The sequence below is a fragment of the Pelodiscus sinensis genome, chromosome 23, assembly GCF_052426305.1.
Source record: "Pelodiscus sinensis isolate ZL-2025 chromosome 23, ASM5242630v1, whole genome shotgun sequence".
In the NCBI taxonomy this organism is placed as follows: domain Eukaryota; kingdom Metazoa; phylum Chordata; order Testudines; family Trionychidae; genus Pelodiscus; species Pelodiscus sinensis.
The window spans coordinates 23,549,951-23,566,833 of NC_143074.1; the positions used below are offsets into that span (position 1 = coordinate 23,549,951).

The 16,883-nt window shown below is 51.2% G+C and overlaps 1 protein-coding gene across 1 annotated transcript; it reads right to left on the reverse strand.

Moving 5' to 3' along the window:
* Positions 1–1,713: 1,713 nt before the first annotated feature.
* On the reverse strand, positions 1,714–11,508 carry LOC102449439 (uncharacterized). The gene is made up of 7 exons (XM_075906032.2): positions 11,161–11,508; positions 6,880–6,993; positions 5,459–5,747; positions 5,172–5,329; positions 4,100–4,169; positions 3,538–3,715; positions 1,714–2,163 (listed from the first exon to the last, which is right to left on the reverse strand). Exons 2-7 carry the CDS (start codon positions 6,962–6,964, stop codon positions 1,714–1,716), a joined length of 1,230 nt encoding a protein of 409 aa, XP_075762147.2. The 5' UTR covers positions 6,965–6,993; positions 11,161–11,508.
* Positions 11,509–16,883: the final 5,375 nt, after the last annotated feature.

A 16,883-nucleotide genomic window follows, 5' to 3' on the forward strand; every position in this document is an offset into this window, starting at 1 on the left:
TCACACAAATGTGTTGCAATGGTAGAAAAAAATGTTGTTGCCCAAAAATGATAGGTACTGGGGGTACTTCTAGAGATTTATTTTTTTAAAGGGGTACTTTATAAAAAAAAAGGTTGAGACACACTGCTCTGTGGCATCGCACCGGCATGGCCAGCTGGCCCTCTCAGAAGGCAGACATGCAAATCTCTGTGGCTGTAAGAGAAGCCACATCTCAGCACCCTCTATTGCCCTACGCCACCTTCCAGCTCTGTGCTGCCTCTTGGCGTGTGGTCAGTAGCCCCGCTCCCAGCCCATCCAGGTCTCCCCGGCTCCTGGATGAAACATTCATCTCCCCCAGTGCATACAGCCCCCTATCTCCCGTGCAGCCTGCCCACAGCACAGCTGTTGTGTGCGCTGACAGTGAACTGACCGTAGGCCGACACTCCGCGCACGACACTGCCAGTTTATTTTAAAGCCCCCGAGGCCGACGACACCACGCTTACATTCTCACCCACCATCTGTCCCGGGGTTAACCTGGCCCCTTCCCCCTGCAGGGCTGCATCCGCACCACAGAACAAGATCTCCAGTCAGTCACAATTTCACACGTCTCCACACCAGACGCGTGCCCCCTGGGGGGTTCAATGCACGTCGTCCATTCCATCATACGCATCAGCCACACGGCACGGCAGGGTTTGCCTCTGCTTTCGCTGTGTCCTTCCCTGGGGGCTCCCCAGACACTTTGCAGCCTGCCCTGTAACACAAGAGGCTCGGAACAGCCCTCAATTCATACCGCAAGCCCAGAGCGTCCCACTCCCTCCTTGTGACTCTACCGACACACGGCGCCACGGCACACAAAGCCCAGCCCTGCCTCCCAGAGTCACCACCGCTCCAGAGTCAATGGCTTGGGAGATCTCTTACTATTTCCGGTGGACAATCCGTGGCTGGGGGGTTTGGAGGGACGTAGCACAGAGGAAAGCGATTCCAAAGCTAGTGACAGGAGCAGGTGAGGAAACATCGGGAGAGCCAAAGACACAAGAGCCATGGTAAGCAAGACCTGGTCGAACAAACAGCCATATACACAGTAGAATATTCCGACCCACTTCTGAGCCCCAAACATCCGGGCAGGCGGCTGCTCCTGGCCCCGATCTGCCAGAGAAGAGCTGTTTTGTTCACTTTGAGACTTCACTGGGTCCGTTTTAATCCAGTCACAAAAAACTCCCGGGCCCTGTGAAAGTCAGAAGGGTGCACAAGAGGACACAAGAGACGGAATTCCCTGTCACAGCAGCCGGCTTAGACACTGTGCAGTAAATGCAGCCTCCTCTGGGATGGAACAAAGCAATAGTTTCACAGCACACAGCAACCCCACACAACAGCTTGGAACAGGACATGAGGCATAAACTGCAGTGGGAAGTTAGGAGCGCAGAAAATGACCCCAGGTGGAATTTGGTCATTTGGCCCTGGCTTTGCTCTTTAATGACCGGTCATACCCATACCGCGAGGTTCAAATGCCCCCTCTGGCCTGGCACTCGACCTGGCCCCCTCTGGCTCAGTGCACTGGTACACACAAACCCAAAGGGACAGGTAATTTGTCCACCCAATGATCCATTTCAGGCAGAGCCCTGGCACGCTGCTGCAGCCCCCACTCTGGGTTTCCAAGGCTGCCCAGCCAGACACCTGCCCTCCGCCGAGCACCGGCAATCCGAAATACGGCCACGGACGCAGTGGCCACGGCGCTCACATACTGGGGCTGCCCGGCGATGCCGGCGGCTGGGACGCTGCCTCTGGGCGCGGTGAATCGGCGACGTTCCGAGCGGCTGCCGGGGCTGAGCACGTCTCTGGGCAGAGGTGGATTTCCACTGTAACAGACATCCTGGCTGTCCCAGAGCGGGACTGAGCTCCAGGAGGGGAGCCTTCCACCAGGCCCACTGCAGGAACTTGGCCTTGATTCCCGCCGGCCTCCCCGCCGATGCTCCGCAGCAGCGGCTCAAGCCCGTGGAAACACAGCGCGGTGCCGAGGCGCTGGAGAGCCGGAGAGGCGGTGGAGCACATGGCAGGGGCCCTTGCGCCAGACTCCCTGGGCCTGGCACTGCTGCACTGCGGGGGCACCGAAGAGGGTGCGGTGTTGAGAGGGTGTGGGTGTCCCTCCTGATGCGCAGGCTCATGCTGCAGGGACAGCGGGGCATCCTGGAAGGCAGCAACAGGCGCGTCACAAGGCGCAGAGAACAAGACGAGAGCTGGGCTCCCTTCCGGCAATTCCCAAACAATGTGAGAATTGTTCTGCGGGGGACACGGGACGCAGCCCTGAGCCCAGAGGGCACAGTGAGGGGCAGGGGACATCCGCCAGCTTGAGACACAGACGAGAGAGACGGGATGGGTCAGAAGCTTATCCACGCAGTAAATATGCCATATTAAAGATACTGCATCAGACTCCTGGCTGCTGAGAGCAGCCTCGCTTCACGGACGTCAAAGGAGCCGCCCCAGCCACCTCTGCCGCCAGTCATGAGCCACAGGGATTCAACACGGCATCACCCAACTGGCAAATGCGCGGCTGACAAGCAGCACTTGAGCAGAACTGGGGTCGCTGACCAGACCAGGAAGGTCTATTGCAAAGAGGCTGGGAGAGAGGGCAGTTCACAGGCAGGGTTGTGAGAAAGTCTCAGAGGAGCAGGATTGTGAATCTGTAACTTTAAAAGCAGCGAGGAGTCCTGTAGCGCCTTAGAGACTGACACAAATAGACAGAGTATCATGAGCTGCAAAACCCACTTCCTCTGGGGTGGAAAAATACAGGAACCTGGACTATATAACAGAAAAAGAAGGGAGAGCGGGGGGAAAAAGTCCCTGTCGGTTGCAGTGCCAGAGGTAATGAGGCTAATTGAGTAGGTTGGAAGTGTCCCATAAGCGAAGTATGGGATACGTCCAGCCCACTCAATTAGCCTCATTAGCACTGGCACTGCAATTGACAGGGATTTTTTAAATCTCTCCCTTCTTTTTCTAAAAAAGCCCCCAAAAACGAAAACAAAAATGAGTTGTTCCTTAGAGACTAACAAGCATATAGACAGACAGAGGTGGTGTATAGGGATAGAGAGAGCGAGAGGGGGGAGGTGCATGGGGAAAGAGAGAGGGGGGGGAGGTGCATGGAGAAAGAGAGAGATAAAGGGGATGTATGGGGATAGATAGATAGATAGATAGATAGATAGATAGATAGATAGATAGATAGATAGATAGATAGATAGATAGATAGATAGATAGATAGATAGATAGATAGATAGATAGATAGATAGATAGATAATCATGAGCTTTCATGGGCAAAACCCACTTCCTGAGATGAGCAGAGTGGAGAAAAAAAGGGAGAACCTAAACTCCGGGTTCCTGTTCTTTTCCAGTGCACCTGAAGAAGTGGGTTTTGCCCACAAAATCGATTTTTGTTGGTCTCTAAGGTGCCCCAGGACCACACGCCATATTGTGAGTGCCTGGGTTGGAGACAGAGGCAGGGATCGCGGTGCAGTGCTGCTGGGTGGGGGCTCGGAAAGCTTTAACGAGGGGGAACAGCCACCTTACCGCTGCCCTGGCCTGTGCTGTCTGCAGAGTCTCATTAGCAGCAACATCTTCGGGTTTCTCTCGGCGCCCAGCCGTCTCTGCAGGAGGGGTGGGGTCGGCGTGTGGCAGGCTGGGGGAAGAGCTGGTTGGGGCCCGAGTCTGCTCCACGGTGTCAACAGCACATTCGACTTCGAAAGCCCTGGGGGTCAGAGAGGTGTCAGGCATGGGGGGCAGCGGGCTGGTGTTTTCGGTGAAAGCCCGTCTCAGCAATTCACCCGGTTCTCAGCCTTTCGATCCAGGTAGCAGAGCTCACCACCTGCCAATCAACCCCATCCCTCCCTGCCCCCACTGAAATATGTTGCGTGAGGCGCCGCAGAGATTCAACTGCAGAGTAAAACGAACGTAGGAAAATCTCGTCCCTCCGTTCTGAGCGGGCCCCTCCCCACACGAGCCCGAAGCAGCTGGCACGGAACGTTCCGTGGCGCCTGAGCACCGGCCTTTTGCTGCGAGGACACGGAACCGGACGCCACGCCCAGCCTCGTCGCTTCACAAGCCCGTTGCGTTTGCGGCAGGGCAAACTCGCCTGTTCTCGTGGGCCATGTCCACTTCCAAGTAACGTCTCCTTCGCCGAGATTCAGAGGGGCTTTGAGGAGCTGCGGGAAGAAGCAAGGGTGCTGATTCAGCCACGTGGCAAGGTGCAAAGGCAGAGCCAGCTGGGAGGGACAGTGCATCAGTCCTAACAGGCCAGCGACTACTCCCGGGACTGCAATGAGCACCGCAAAACACCCGGCACCAGCACCTCTGAGCGCTGGAGAGACGTGGTCTGAAGGGTTCTCTCAGGCCCTCGGGAGACCCAGACTCTGCACACGTCTCCTGTGATCACGGAGAGGAGAAACGCGGAATCAGGGTGTCAGTGGCTTTAAGGAAGTCCCTTCCTGCCCCTTGACACACGGCTCTTATTCTGGTGTCTCTCCGCCTGGGGCGTTGCCCCCTTGGCAGGCGGAGCGCGGGGGCAGGCTGCATACTGGCTGTGCACGCCCACATCTGTCACCAGCGTTCAGAGCTAAGACCTGGCTCCAAAGGTCCTGAAGGATCAGGGGTTGGTTCTGGCCCATGGCAGAGATGAGCCAGCTAAGACGTACAGATCAAGAACTGAACATCCCCGGGGGCTGCGGCTGCTCAGCTCCGGGGCCCTGCGATGGGCCCCATCTCCACTTTGGATCCACCCATGGACAGGCAACCCTCCCCTGCCACAAACCCTAACTCTCCCCCTTCCCCTCCTCCTAAACCCACACCCCACTTGAGCTCTCACTGGCCCTAGTCACACCTGCCCCTGCCTCTGAACTAGGGATGTAAAATCTCGTGTAAAGTGTTACTGGGTTACTGATTAACCGGCCTGCCCAGTCGCACCACAGGTGGGGGGGCTGCTCCGGTACCGGGTCAGACAGTGCTTACTGGTTAACCCTAACCTGAACCTGCTGTATCCAGGCGGCCAGGGCAACCAACGCCAGAGTGACGTCCCAAAGCACCAGCCGGAGTGGGAGCAGGACAGCTACCCCCGGAGTCAGCAACGCTGCTCCGATCCCTCCGGTCTACGGGGTCGGCCTACCCTGGAGAACGTGCTGCCTTTCGGGTACCAGGGCCGAAATACTCACAGGTACTCTGGCCTTTGGTGGCCTCTCTCTTCTGGCGGAACGAATACACCCCCATGGCAATGAGTATTAGAGCCAGAGACACAGAGACGCCCACAACCACCGGGATGTCTTCCTTCTCCAGGACAGGCAGCCAGTCGGAAGCGGGGGGAGATTTCTGCCTGCAAAGGGACAGCGGTTTGGCCCAGGGCCACAAAGGCATGGGGGCCCCTGGCTCGCACTGTGGGGCTGGGCCGTAGATCGGCACAATGACGTGGAAGAGCCAGGAGCAGCTGACCTCGGTGTGTTACCTGGCTGTCGTGAGTGGAGAGCTGGTGGCATTGCCCTGGTCCCCCGGCGTGGACAATCGCACCCCGCTACCATTCCCGGAGGACACAGAATGCCTTCTGCTCCCGTTGCGAGCTGCCATTCCCTTGTCCCAGGTCCCTGAGGGATCCTCGGTCGCTCCATGTGGCCACGGGGAGGCGCTTCCGGCTGGGGCTGCAGCACCACTTCCTTGACCATCCTCTTCGGAGGGCAATGGCAGGGCAGAACCCTCTCCTGTGGGCACAGCCCTCCTCGGGGTGGAGGAACTGAACCCTGGGGACAGAGGGAAGCGCTACCCTGATGCTAGAGGCCTGGCAGGATGGTTGGGGAAACACCAGCCAGAACCTTTGATGGATGGGGAGGACGGTGCAGAGAGAGGGTCTGTTCCAGAGCGGCCCCTGGGGGGGAACTGTCTCCAGGGAGCCAACAGGGGCCCTGAGCCCCCCCGTCAGGGTGGATGGGGGGCAATAACCTGCAGCGTGAGACGGCCTGACTGGCCAGGGCTGAGGGAGCCCCTGGGGGGGACATGTGAGCTGCAAAGGGGCGGGGGGGGGGGGGAGGGAGAGCAGCTGCTCCTGACAGTGTCTCCAAGGGTAAGAGACAGCGTTCCCTGGAAGCTGAGCGCTTGGGCAGCCATGCAGGAGAGAGTCAGGTGCTGCCCAGCTGATCAGCAGGGCGCCCACAGCTGGCCGCGTATGTTTCTATTGGCAGTGCCCATCTGCACATGCTCAGCGCACCGAACAAAATGTATTCCGCACATGGATGGAAAACCCCGTAGTGGGAACATTGGGAAGAGGTAAGCGAGGCCCAGACACGCTCGGGCCAGCAGGAGGCTTACGTCCCACAAGCCCTGAAGGAGCTGAGGGCTGATGCCTCCAGCACATGGGGATGCGGCTCAGGAGGAGGCGGGGGGAGGTGGGCAGCACCTGTGGCCTGGAGGATGCTGGGCAGGAGGATGCTCGTGGCACCCACGACACACTCAGGCTCCCGAGTGTGGGCCAGGCTGCGGTGGGGCCCCGGCTCCCCTCATGTGAGCTGCCATGCTTGCTTTGCTGGGGGGGCCTAGGCAGACTGGCCCTCTCCTCTGGCATCGGCCCGGCTGAGCTGCAAAGCACAAGGTGCATTGGCTATGCTGGCAGTGGGCAGGCCTGGGGGGTGCTGTCTGGGCCTCTGCACCTGGCGCACACCCTGTGCTACCTCAGCATGGCCCCATTTCCCCCGGGCAGAGCATGGCCCGGTGGAACGCCAACCTCAGCCAGCCCAGCTGCCTCCTGCTGCCAAGTGGGGAAGCGTCTGTCTCAGCGGACCCATCCGGCCTCCTCCAGGGACTTGATTACGGCCATGGCAGGCTGCCTGCTGCAGCGTTGTGAGAGCTCCAAGGGGCAGGAGCTTCCCCATCACTTACCCAGCTCCGCACGGCCCTGGCTGCTCCCCAAGTAGCAGTTCTGTATCACACCAGAAACAAGCACGTAGAGAGCCACAGTCTCCATGGCTCCGGCCTCACGGCTCTGACGAGCACCTGAAAGACATGGACACGCTGGATGTGAGCCCAGCCGCATGACAAGACCCCACCCCGCCCCCCACCCTCTTGTTTTCTCACCCCTCGTTCCTGCCCTCGCACGTTCGTAGGGTTGCCAGGTGTCCAGTATTGAACTGGACAATTCGGTATTTTTGCCTCCAGTGTGGTAAAAAAATTCAGAAAATACCGGACACCTGAAATGCCTGGTACTCTCAGATTTTTTTTTAATACGGAGGCAGCCTGGCAACACTAGTGCTTACCAGGTTCCGCAGGGGAGCTTCCCCCCCAAACTTTTTCCTGGCGTGGTTTTGTTGTTGTTGCTGTTGGGTATTTTTTCTGAACCGTCTGGCAACTCTACACACTTGCCCTTGGCAGATGTCGATGTCTCGCTCTGTGCCCAGACGCCATGCTGATGGGCACCCTTCCTCTGCTTGCCGTGGGTCACATAAGCACATTGCAGAGACCTGCCCAGATTCACCCTGTCCTGGCCAGAAAACCCTCCCTTGCAGCTCCCTGCAGGCCTTTGAACAAGGAACCGGGACCAGGACGCACACGCCTGCAAGCCAGGCAGTGCCGGGCTCCCCAGATGGAGACGCTGCTCCCTGGGCTGGCCTTGCAGCCTTGGAACACATGGGCCCCGGCACCAGACTCACTGGGTTCAGTTCCCCTGGCACCATGTCAGGGCATTTGGGATTTGCAGGGGAAGGGGATGATGCAGAGAGGCTGTGCTGGCCAAGGGCCACCTCCCAGCCCAGGGGTGAGGCTAAAATAGTTGCCAGACACTCCACACTGCTTGCAGGAGTCACGTGGGATACTGGAGGCGTGGCCCTTTCCATGGACAGACCCCCAAACTGACCTTCCACACAGGCCGGCATAGAGTCCCTCCACTCAGCTCTCACCCCCCCTCCCCCCCATCTCTGGCTACAGTGGAGAGGCCTGGCCAACAGGCCTCTGTGCTACTGGTGAAAGTGGAAATAACTAAACCGCTCTAGTGTCCATCCGCCCACAAGTCCTCTGCACCGTGCTATCCGACAGCCTCCCGCAACCACGCCCTCTCCCCCCGACGGATCTGCCAACTGTTTGCACAGACTCAGTTTACCCATCACAATAATGCAGCCACCTCTGGGATAGAGCCAGGCAGCAGTAGCGACCCTGCCTGCCAGGTTAGATCTAACCTCCGCAGCTGTGTGCGGTGAAATGCCGCCTCTGCACCCGGAGCCTCTGGTACGGGGGATACCGGCTCAGTACTGCTGCAGCACTTCGGAGGACAACCTTCTCGTAGCTGCCCCCACGTCACTGAACTCCTGGTGAGCACCACTTATGAAACGCAGCCATTTACAGCCAGGCTGTGTGGGGCGGGTGCTCTGCGGTGGAGAAAGGGCTTTAAAGAGGATAAACACAGAAGGAAATGCAGGAAGAGGCAGCCTCAGCCTGTCACTGACGGATCGCCTCAGTGATGACTCACAAGGCTAATGGAGGAGGATTATGTCCCTGGATGATCAATTACTCCCCCATTTCCCTGGGAAAAGAGGAGTTCACAAGCACAAGATTGGTGGACTCAGGCTTATTGCCATGCCAATGACAATCAGGCTACGCAGAGTGGGCATTCACTTGCTAACACAGTCGGAGGTCACCGGTTTCCAACATCTGTTCTCACGGGAGGAACCATTGCGGAGAAACTGCGCTTTGCCGTTCCCTCCTGCCAGCTGCAGGAGCACCACAACTTTGCCTTGCCAACAGCCACACGGGTGACACGTCACAAATTCAGGGACTGCCCTGGGGCTGCTTTTTATGCTGTGTCTTTTATGTGGACGTGCAGGCCTCAGGCGCAGCCCACGCCCCATCGCATGCCAGGAGTGGGAAGGCCCTGCCAGCCTCACTGGCCACTTCTGGCTGAAGACCACTGCGCCACAGTGGGGTTTGCAAATCAAATTTTCTTTCTGCCTGTCGTGCGGTATAAGTTGGGCACATCAGTCAGCTGCCAGCAGTGAAACGAGTCAGGGGAGTTTTACTCTAGTTCACGTGCCTATTCCCGGGCCTCAGCTCAAGGCCTTGCACTTGGATTGTTAACAAACCAGCGGGTTTGCAAAAATCAGAATTCCGTGTTTTAAAAGGAAAAGCCAAACTAATAAAAAACAACCCATTTTTATCCATATTAGGCTTTTATGAAACACGTCTCTCCATTTCCACCCACTGCCCCCAGCAAAACTACACAGGGGGCCTATTTAATCCTTTCTTTTTCAGTCTTGTTCCTAGAGCCAGGACATGGATTGGTGACTACAGATGTCTGAGTTAGACCCTTTTAGGATCCTTCAGCCATCTCCCTGTCTTTCCTTCTGTGAGCAGCCATGTTGGGTTTCGTTGTGTGTTTGGATTCCGTATAGGCCACTCTGCATGACTAGAGTAAACCCAGAGTATGGTAACGCCACTAACATCAACCGAGGTATTTACACTGGTATAGCCAAGTTCAGCGCTAGGTCTTTCCACATTCTGGTTGGCCTTGCCTGAGTTATTTTGCTTTCTTAAAGCAAGCATTTACAATGGGTAATCCTGCTGATTGCGACTCTCAAAGTCCTTTTAATTTCCTTTTTCCAAAGATGAAAGATCAGCTGCACAGTAGAGGGCTTAGGTTTAATGCCAGCGTCTCCATGAGCTGAAATATGCATGAAGCCAGACAGACCGAACTGGGCCAGTGTGAGCAACAGACCAGAATAAGTGGGTAGCTTTCCCATCTGGAAGAAAGGAGAGAAATCTGACCATTCAGAATGGCATAAGGATTTCTTAACAGGGATGTTAGATATCAGGTAATAGAATAGTCGAATAAATGCATGAATTCTTATTGGTTACTCAGCTATTTGATAGTCCCCAGGGGCAGGGCCGGCAGCCAGTGTGCTCCAGCCCCCTGCCACCCTGCACTGTATCAGAGGCAGCAGTGCAAGGTGGCAGCTGCCCCTGTCCGTGGGGGGTCTGAGCTCCCCACAGACAGAAGCTGCTCCACAGGATGCTCGGCCTCCCCGTGGACAGGGGCTGCTTCACGGCAGCCTCCCTTGCCCCATCCTCCCTGCTGCAGCCGCAGAAGCAGCAGTGGGGTGGGCCAGGCGGCATCACGAGCCACTGTCAGGGGAACCAGCTTTTAAGCCAGCCCCACCCCCCCAGCATCGGCTCCTGCTTCCCCTCCCCATTGCCGCTGATACAAAGGCAGTGGGGGGAGGGGAATGCAAGTGGTTGACAAGATTAACCAATAAGCCTAAGCTATTCATGGACATCCCTATTTCCTAATACAGGTTGAACCTCTCTAGTCCATCACTCTCTGGTCGGCAACATCCGTGGTCCGGCATGATTGTAGTTAGCGGGATGTCCACTTATGGGTATGGCCAAATTTCTCTGCTGTCCTATGAAGTTTGTTACAGCCCCCAGTCCTGGCTCTCAGTGTTTTGTTCTGTTATTTAGCTCTAATTGACCCCAAATTCTCTGATTTGGCACCGGTCAGGTCCTGAGGGTGCAGGATTAGAGCGGTTCAACCTATACTACTACACACAGTGGAAGTGGGGGAGTCCTGGACTTCCATCATGTTACTCCTCTGAATGCCTCTTGCAAATGAAACATCAGGAGATCTTCACTCTAGGACCAAGCATTTGGTGTCACTTTGAAAAAGAAAAACTAAATATTGTAAAAAGGAAGCGAAACTGGAAGAGGGAGACTGAGAACACGTGCACCAGGATGATTGTGAAGTGAAAACACAATGGATAAAGGAGGTAAAAAATTTCACATTTTTGAAAGACTAAAGCAATGGGAATGTGAAACAAGCCACACTGTTCCACAGGAGACCCACACAAACCATTCTGCTCCCTCCTTCCCTTAATTAACCTTTTCTTAAGCACCACTAAAGGATTTGCCATAAATTGGTCTCAGCAACTAGCCAAGATTAGGTTCAAGTATCTGACACTTTTTATCAGCTGGCTCTGATTCAGAGGGGGTGAGCTCAGTAATCTAAAAGATCTTTTTCACCACACCTGGCTACTTACTGTCTGAGATTCTCTTTCCAGCAACGTGACAAAAAATGCAGAATTTAAAAACCCCCACAATATATGCCTGCATCAAATACATTTAAATCGGAACCTTCCCTGGCATTTCTCATATATCCACATGGAGATATATAGGACCAACCTGAGCAGCAGTCTTCCTGTATGTCAGGGAGCTTGTAAAGATGGTCTGGAGCTGAATGATTATTCTGCCATTTGGTTTTGGGTTCGAGAGCAGGCGCAAGCACAACCCAGGAAAGAAGAGCAGCAGGCTGTGATCACAGGGATTCAGAGAAGCAAAGAAGTTCTTAACATTTTCCAATTCCTACAGCTGTTCCCTATCATTAGCTAGCATCTCATTGGGGAAGAGGTACACCCTATACACTGTGCCTTATGATCACACACTCTTATGCATCTCTTTACTCTTGCATTTCAGCTAAACAAAGCAGCTGAGAGACTTCAAACTATTTAAAGTCAGCAAGTGCTAAATAGCCTTGCAAAACAGAGAGGATTGGCAGTTCCCACCTTTTCAAGTTCTCCGCTGCAAAAGCTCTGGCACTCCCTTTCTCTCTCACAGGAATGAGAGTCTGTCCTTGCTTGTAGCTTTCAGATGCTGGCAAGTTTGCAGCTGAAAAATCCTGTCCACACTCAAAATAAGGTTCTCCACTTCTAACACGATCGCTGCTTTGCAAAAGATGGATCTCAGAGCATAACCCTTTTCTTAGAACGATCACGCTTCTCCCAGATCACAATGCACACGCTCACACCACACTTTGCAGACATTAACACAACCACTGACTTCCCACAGAGTTTACAGCACAGGAGATAAACTTAGGTCGGATTCCTTAGGAGAAGCAACAGGACTCCTGGTCCTTGCTGCTTCGGCAGGGAAGTGAAGACAGCTGTGAAAGGGCTCAGGGATGCAAAGCAACAGGTCCATACCTGTCCCATTTCACAGCCCATGCTGCCTGTGTGCCCTCCCTCTTGCTGTTTGCTGTCTGGGATCCATGTTGCTGAGCTGCTGAACAGATCTGCAGGAGGAAGGTGGGTGGGCTCAGGCTGTGGGTTGCTGGATAGCAGGCAGCATCAACCTGAGTCTACACTGCTTACCCAGCAACCAGAAAGCCCTCCAGCCAGAAGCTCAGTGAGCTGTTGCTTAACTACCAGGGAGATTGGGCTGGAAGATTAACTCTTTCCTCACTTTGGTGGATGGACACTTGCAGCAGCACAAAGTCCTGGTGGCTAGGGACAAGGTGCAAGTGGGAAACCCACTTGCATTTAACAACTGTGACTATTAATTTGCACCTCTTTAGCATCTGGCCTCTCAAAGACCTTGACAAACTCAATCTTACAACAGTCCAATGAGGTTTCCGTAAAGAAGGCTGAGTGAATGCAAAGCAGGTAATTGTGCACGTTAGTACAGCTAGTCAGAACATTTCCAACAAAAGAGTTTAATCGACAAAATGCTGGTTTATCGTAACCAAACATATTGCAGAAACGTATCAAGTTCAGCTGACGGTAAGGTCCCTGAGCTTTGCGGTGAACTCTCCTGAAAGACCCACATTGAAAACCTGATGATTTCGGTCTGAAATAAAGAGACATTTCTGTCATGATTCCAGTGTGGAATGAAAAAGTTTGAAATCTTGAGAAGCTGTGCAGGGAAATGGGTCATTCACCAGCCAGCTTTACACCTGCAGTGCCGATTTTGTCCGTGTGTGTGGGGGTGCATGAATTGATTTTGCATCTGTAGTCTATGGCCACCTTTGCCTGGGAAAGCAATGCGCTGCAACCGGTTAGTTAAGGATAGAATATTAAGGTAGATGAAGCAAGGTTTGGTTTTAACATGTGCTCGCTGGTCAAGATGCTCCCTCCCATTAGCATGTTAAAACTTAAATTGCCCAAATTAATGTTTGTTTCCTAAGTGGCCAATTTGGAAAATCCAGCTCAATACAGCAGAACTGCTACTACAGGATCTCTCTTAAATCTTCCCAAATGGTGTTAGCAGTAGGCCAGCTCCTTCATTCCCTGGGTTGCACTGGACTGGCTTTCAGACAGGAGAGACACTATAGCATAATACGCATCCTCCTCTCCCACCCCTATTCCAACCTTCTTCCTATTATGAGTCATTAGACTGTCAGCTCCTCAAGGCTGGGACCTTGTCTTGCTACTGGTACCATAAAGCATCTAAGCACATACTTTTGAGGACTGTAAATTAAAAACCTAGAGGTCATCACTCTGCAGGCTTCCATCACCCAGGGCAGCACGAGATTGTTTTGATCGTACTACAATGTCACTGCAAGAAGGAAAAGAGCACTGGCTGAATGTGCAACATTTCAAAGATATTCAAATAGTGCCAACCCCCTCCCGGGAGCCAGGTTTTATTATGATGCTAATGTACATGCTGTCTGCATTGCAGACTTCATAGGATATCAGCCTGAATATAAATTATAGTCACTTTGATTTTTTTTCTTAAAAATGCTGATACTAATAACTCAGTGGTTTCATGTTACCTAACTTTCATGTTCTTTGTTTGCATTTCTGATACACAGAAAGTCTCAGCTTGGAACTCTTAAAATGCCTATTCTGTGCTTATTAATTTTCTTAAGTTAGCTGCATTAAAGCCTGTTCATATTTCAATTGCATTTTTTTCTGTTGTAACTCTCCCTTTTAACATAACAATGAGAAATATTAACTCTTATTTTTCCTCTCTAACATCTACAGTGTACTATTAGAAATATATAAAGACACTGGTGAAGGGTAAGTATCACTCCTCGGACACATGGTACAAATTAAGCCACCTTAAAAACCTATTACACAGAACAAGTGTTTAGAATCCAAATGAGAGGGTGTCATCACAAATTAGTCTACTTTTTCCACAAAATGGTAACCAAAGATCAAAAACAAAACAGGGAGAGAAAGAATAAGAAAATGAACATTAAAACGGCCAGACTGGGTCAGACCAAAGGCCAACTAAGCCAGGGCTCTGCCTGCCAAGATTGGCCAATGCTGGGTGCCCCAGAAGAAGGGAACACAACAGGTAATCCTCAAGTGATCCCTCTCCTGTCATCCATTTCCACACTAGGGACACCATTCATACCCATCCTGGCTAATAGCCATTGATGGATCCAATCTCTGTGGATTTATCTATTCTTTTTTAACCCTGTTCAAGTCCTGGTCTTCAGAACATCCTCTGGCAAGGAGTTCCACAGGTTGACTGTGCACTGAGGGAAGTAAAACTTCCTTTTGTTTTAAACCTGCTGCCTATTAATTTCATCTGGTGACCCCTAGTTCTTATGTTATGGGAACAAGTAAATAACTTTTCCTTATTCACTTTTTCCACACCAGTCACGATTTTACAGACCTCTATCATATCCATGTCTCCTCTTTTCTAAGCTGAAAAGTCCCCATCTTTTTCCATCTCCCTTCATATAGGACCCATTCCAAACCCCTAATAATTTTTGTTGCCCTTTTCTGAACCTTTTCCAATGACAATATATCTTTTTTGAGATGAGGCAACCGTATCTTTACATAGAATTCAAGATGGGGGCGTACCATGGTTTTATATAGAGGCAATAAGAGATTCTCTGTCTTATTCTCTATCCCTTTTTAAATGATTTCCTAACTTTCTATTTGCTTTTTTGATTGCTGCTGCCCACTGAGTGGATGTTTTCAGAGAACTATCCATAATGACTCCAAGATCTCTGTCTTGAGTAGTTGTAGCTAAATTAGCCACCATTATATTGTATGCATAGTTGGGATTATTTTTTCCAATGTTCATTACTTTACATTTATCAACATTAAATTTCATTTGCCATTTTGTTGCCCAGCCACTTAGTTTGGTAAGATCTTTTTGAAGTTCTTCACAGTCTGCTTTGGTCATAACTAGCTCGAGCAGTTTGTTATTTGCAAATTTTGCCACCTCACTGTTTACCCCTTTCTCCAGATCATTTATAAATAAGTTGAATAGGACTGGTACCAGGACAGACCCTTGAGAGACCCCATTAGTTACCTCTCTCCGCTCTGAAAACTTCCCATAAATGGTCGGGTGTTATAAAAGATTCATTACATAAAGGGCATATTTAACTCAATAATTGTATATAAAGAAAGTACACACTCTTATACACCTCTTTGGGTTGGCTATTTTGCTCCAGTGTACTGCAGTCATACGGAAGCAGGGGCAGCCCTAGACTAGCTGCCAGCAACTGGCGCCCTAGGCGAACAATGCAATCGGCACCCCCCACCTCCAAACCCCTCGATATTGCGCCACCATTTGGCGCCCCATTTAACTTGGCGCCTTAGGCAACAGCCTAGTTTGCCTATATGGACAGGCTGCCCCTGTATGGAAGTCATTCCAATAAAATCTTTGCATCATTGTGCATGGTGTATTTTTTTTTTAATTTGTTCATGTGACATTTTACACACTGTTTTAGAACTAGTTTAAAGACTTTTAAATGCATTGGTATTCTTTGCATCCCCACGCTAGTCAAACCACAGTGTCTTTGGCTATGTCTAGACTACATTCTCTTTCGAAAGAGGGATGTAAATTAGACATATCGAAATTGCAAATGAAGCCGGGATTTGAATTTCCCACACTTTATTAGCATAATCGTGTCACAGCGTTCTTTCGAAAAACACTATTTGGAAAGTGAAACCGCGGTCTAGATGTAAGATGCGGTTCTTTCAAAAAGAAAAGCCTTTTTCGAAAGATCATGTAAACCTCATTTATTGAGTACAGGATCTTTCGAAAAAGGCTTTTCTTTTCGAAAGAACCGCAGCTAGACCGCGGTTTCACTTTCCAAATAGCATTTTTCAAAAGAACGCCGTGACCCAATTATGCAAATGAAGCATGGGAAATTCAAATCCCGGCTTCATTTGCAATTTTGAAATGTCTAATTTACATCCCTCTTTCAAAAGAAGGATGTAGTTTAGATGTACCCTTACTGCCATGAATCCAAAAGCCTTTGGGGTGAGAAAGAGAATGGATGTCTGTAAATCATAATGCTGTAATCTAACGTATGAAGTGTGCTCAGCACAGCACAGACAAAAAGGTAATCACCAAAAATTAAACCTTCATAATACACACTTTAAAAGAAATGCAAGAGCCAAGACCCATAACATAAAGCAGAAGCATTCAGTAACAATGATCGCTAATGAACCAATGGAGCTAATCATTTCTGGAGGTTTCTTTCGTGTAGCATTAAATGGGGACCTGATCTGAGGGTTTTTTTTGGGAAGATGGTAAATTTCAGGCCCACATTGCTGGGTAACTGAGGCAACAGCAGGGATGATTTTTAAGCCTTTTGTCACTTTTAATAAAAAGATGGATGATTTTTTTTGCTGCTTTATTGAATTCTAATGATGTTGAGTACAAAGAAGGGCTCCCAACAGCTGTTACAAGAGTAAAAACAAAATGACTGACATGAGGAAAAAGCTTTTGTTTCACCTCAACTTTCAATGTAGAAATTAGGCAACACACTTCACATTGGTGGGAAGGTGCCTCCATTAATATTTGCATAAAGTTGCTTTATTTATTGGCTCAAAGGTTTTCCATAACATTGCCAGTCATTTGTAGGACCAAATTCTGTCCCAACTTCTTCCTGCACCTCTAGGTTACATGAAATCACAACAGGCGTAGATGTAGCACAGAATGTAGGTATCTGTGAACTTCTTTTGTAAGCTTTGGGGAGCAGAGAGTGCATCTTCTTTTCATACACAGTACTTGATAGCTTGTCTCTCACCAAAAGAGGCTGGCCCAATAAAAGAGCTTTCCAGTTGAGAGAGAGCTCTTCTTTAGGACTAGGAAAGGTACTGAGAGTTTTGTGCAAGCTTGAAAACTTGTCACTTTCACCAACGGAAGTCCAATAAAAG

Bases quoted from the DNA above. Each gene is read 5' to 3' on its own strand.
- LOC102449439 (XM_075906032.2), bottom strand. From the start codon at position 6,964: ATGGAGACTGTGGCTCTCTACGTGCTTGTTTCTGGTGTGATACAGAAC. The intron at 5,330-5,458 runs GTAACACACCGA...GTCCCTTTGCAG, and splicing joins TCTCCACTCACGACAGCCAG to GCAGAAATCTCCCCCCGCTT. The intron at 4,170-5,171 runs GTGAGTATTTCG...TTCTTCCCGCAG, and splicing joins CACCAAAGGCCAGAGTACCT to CTCCTCAAAGCCCCTCTGAA.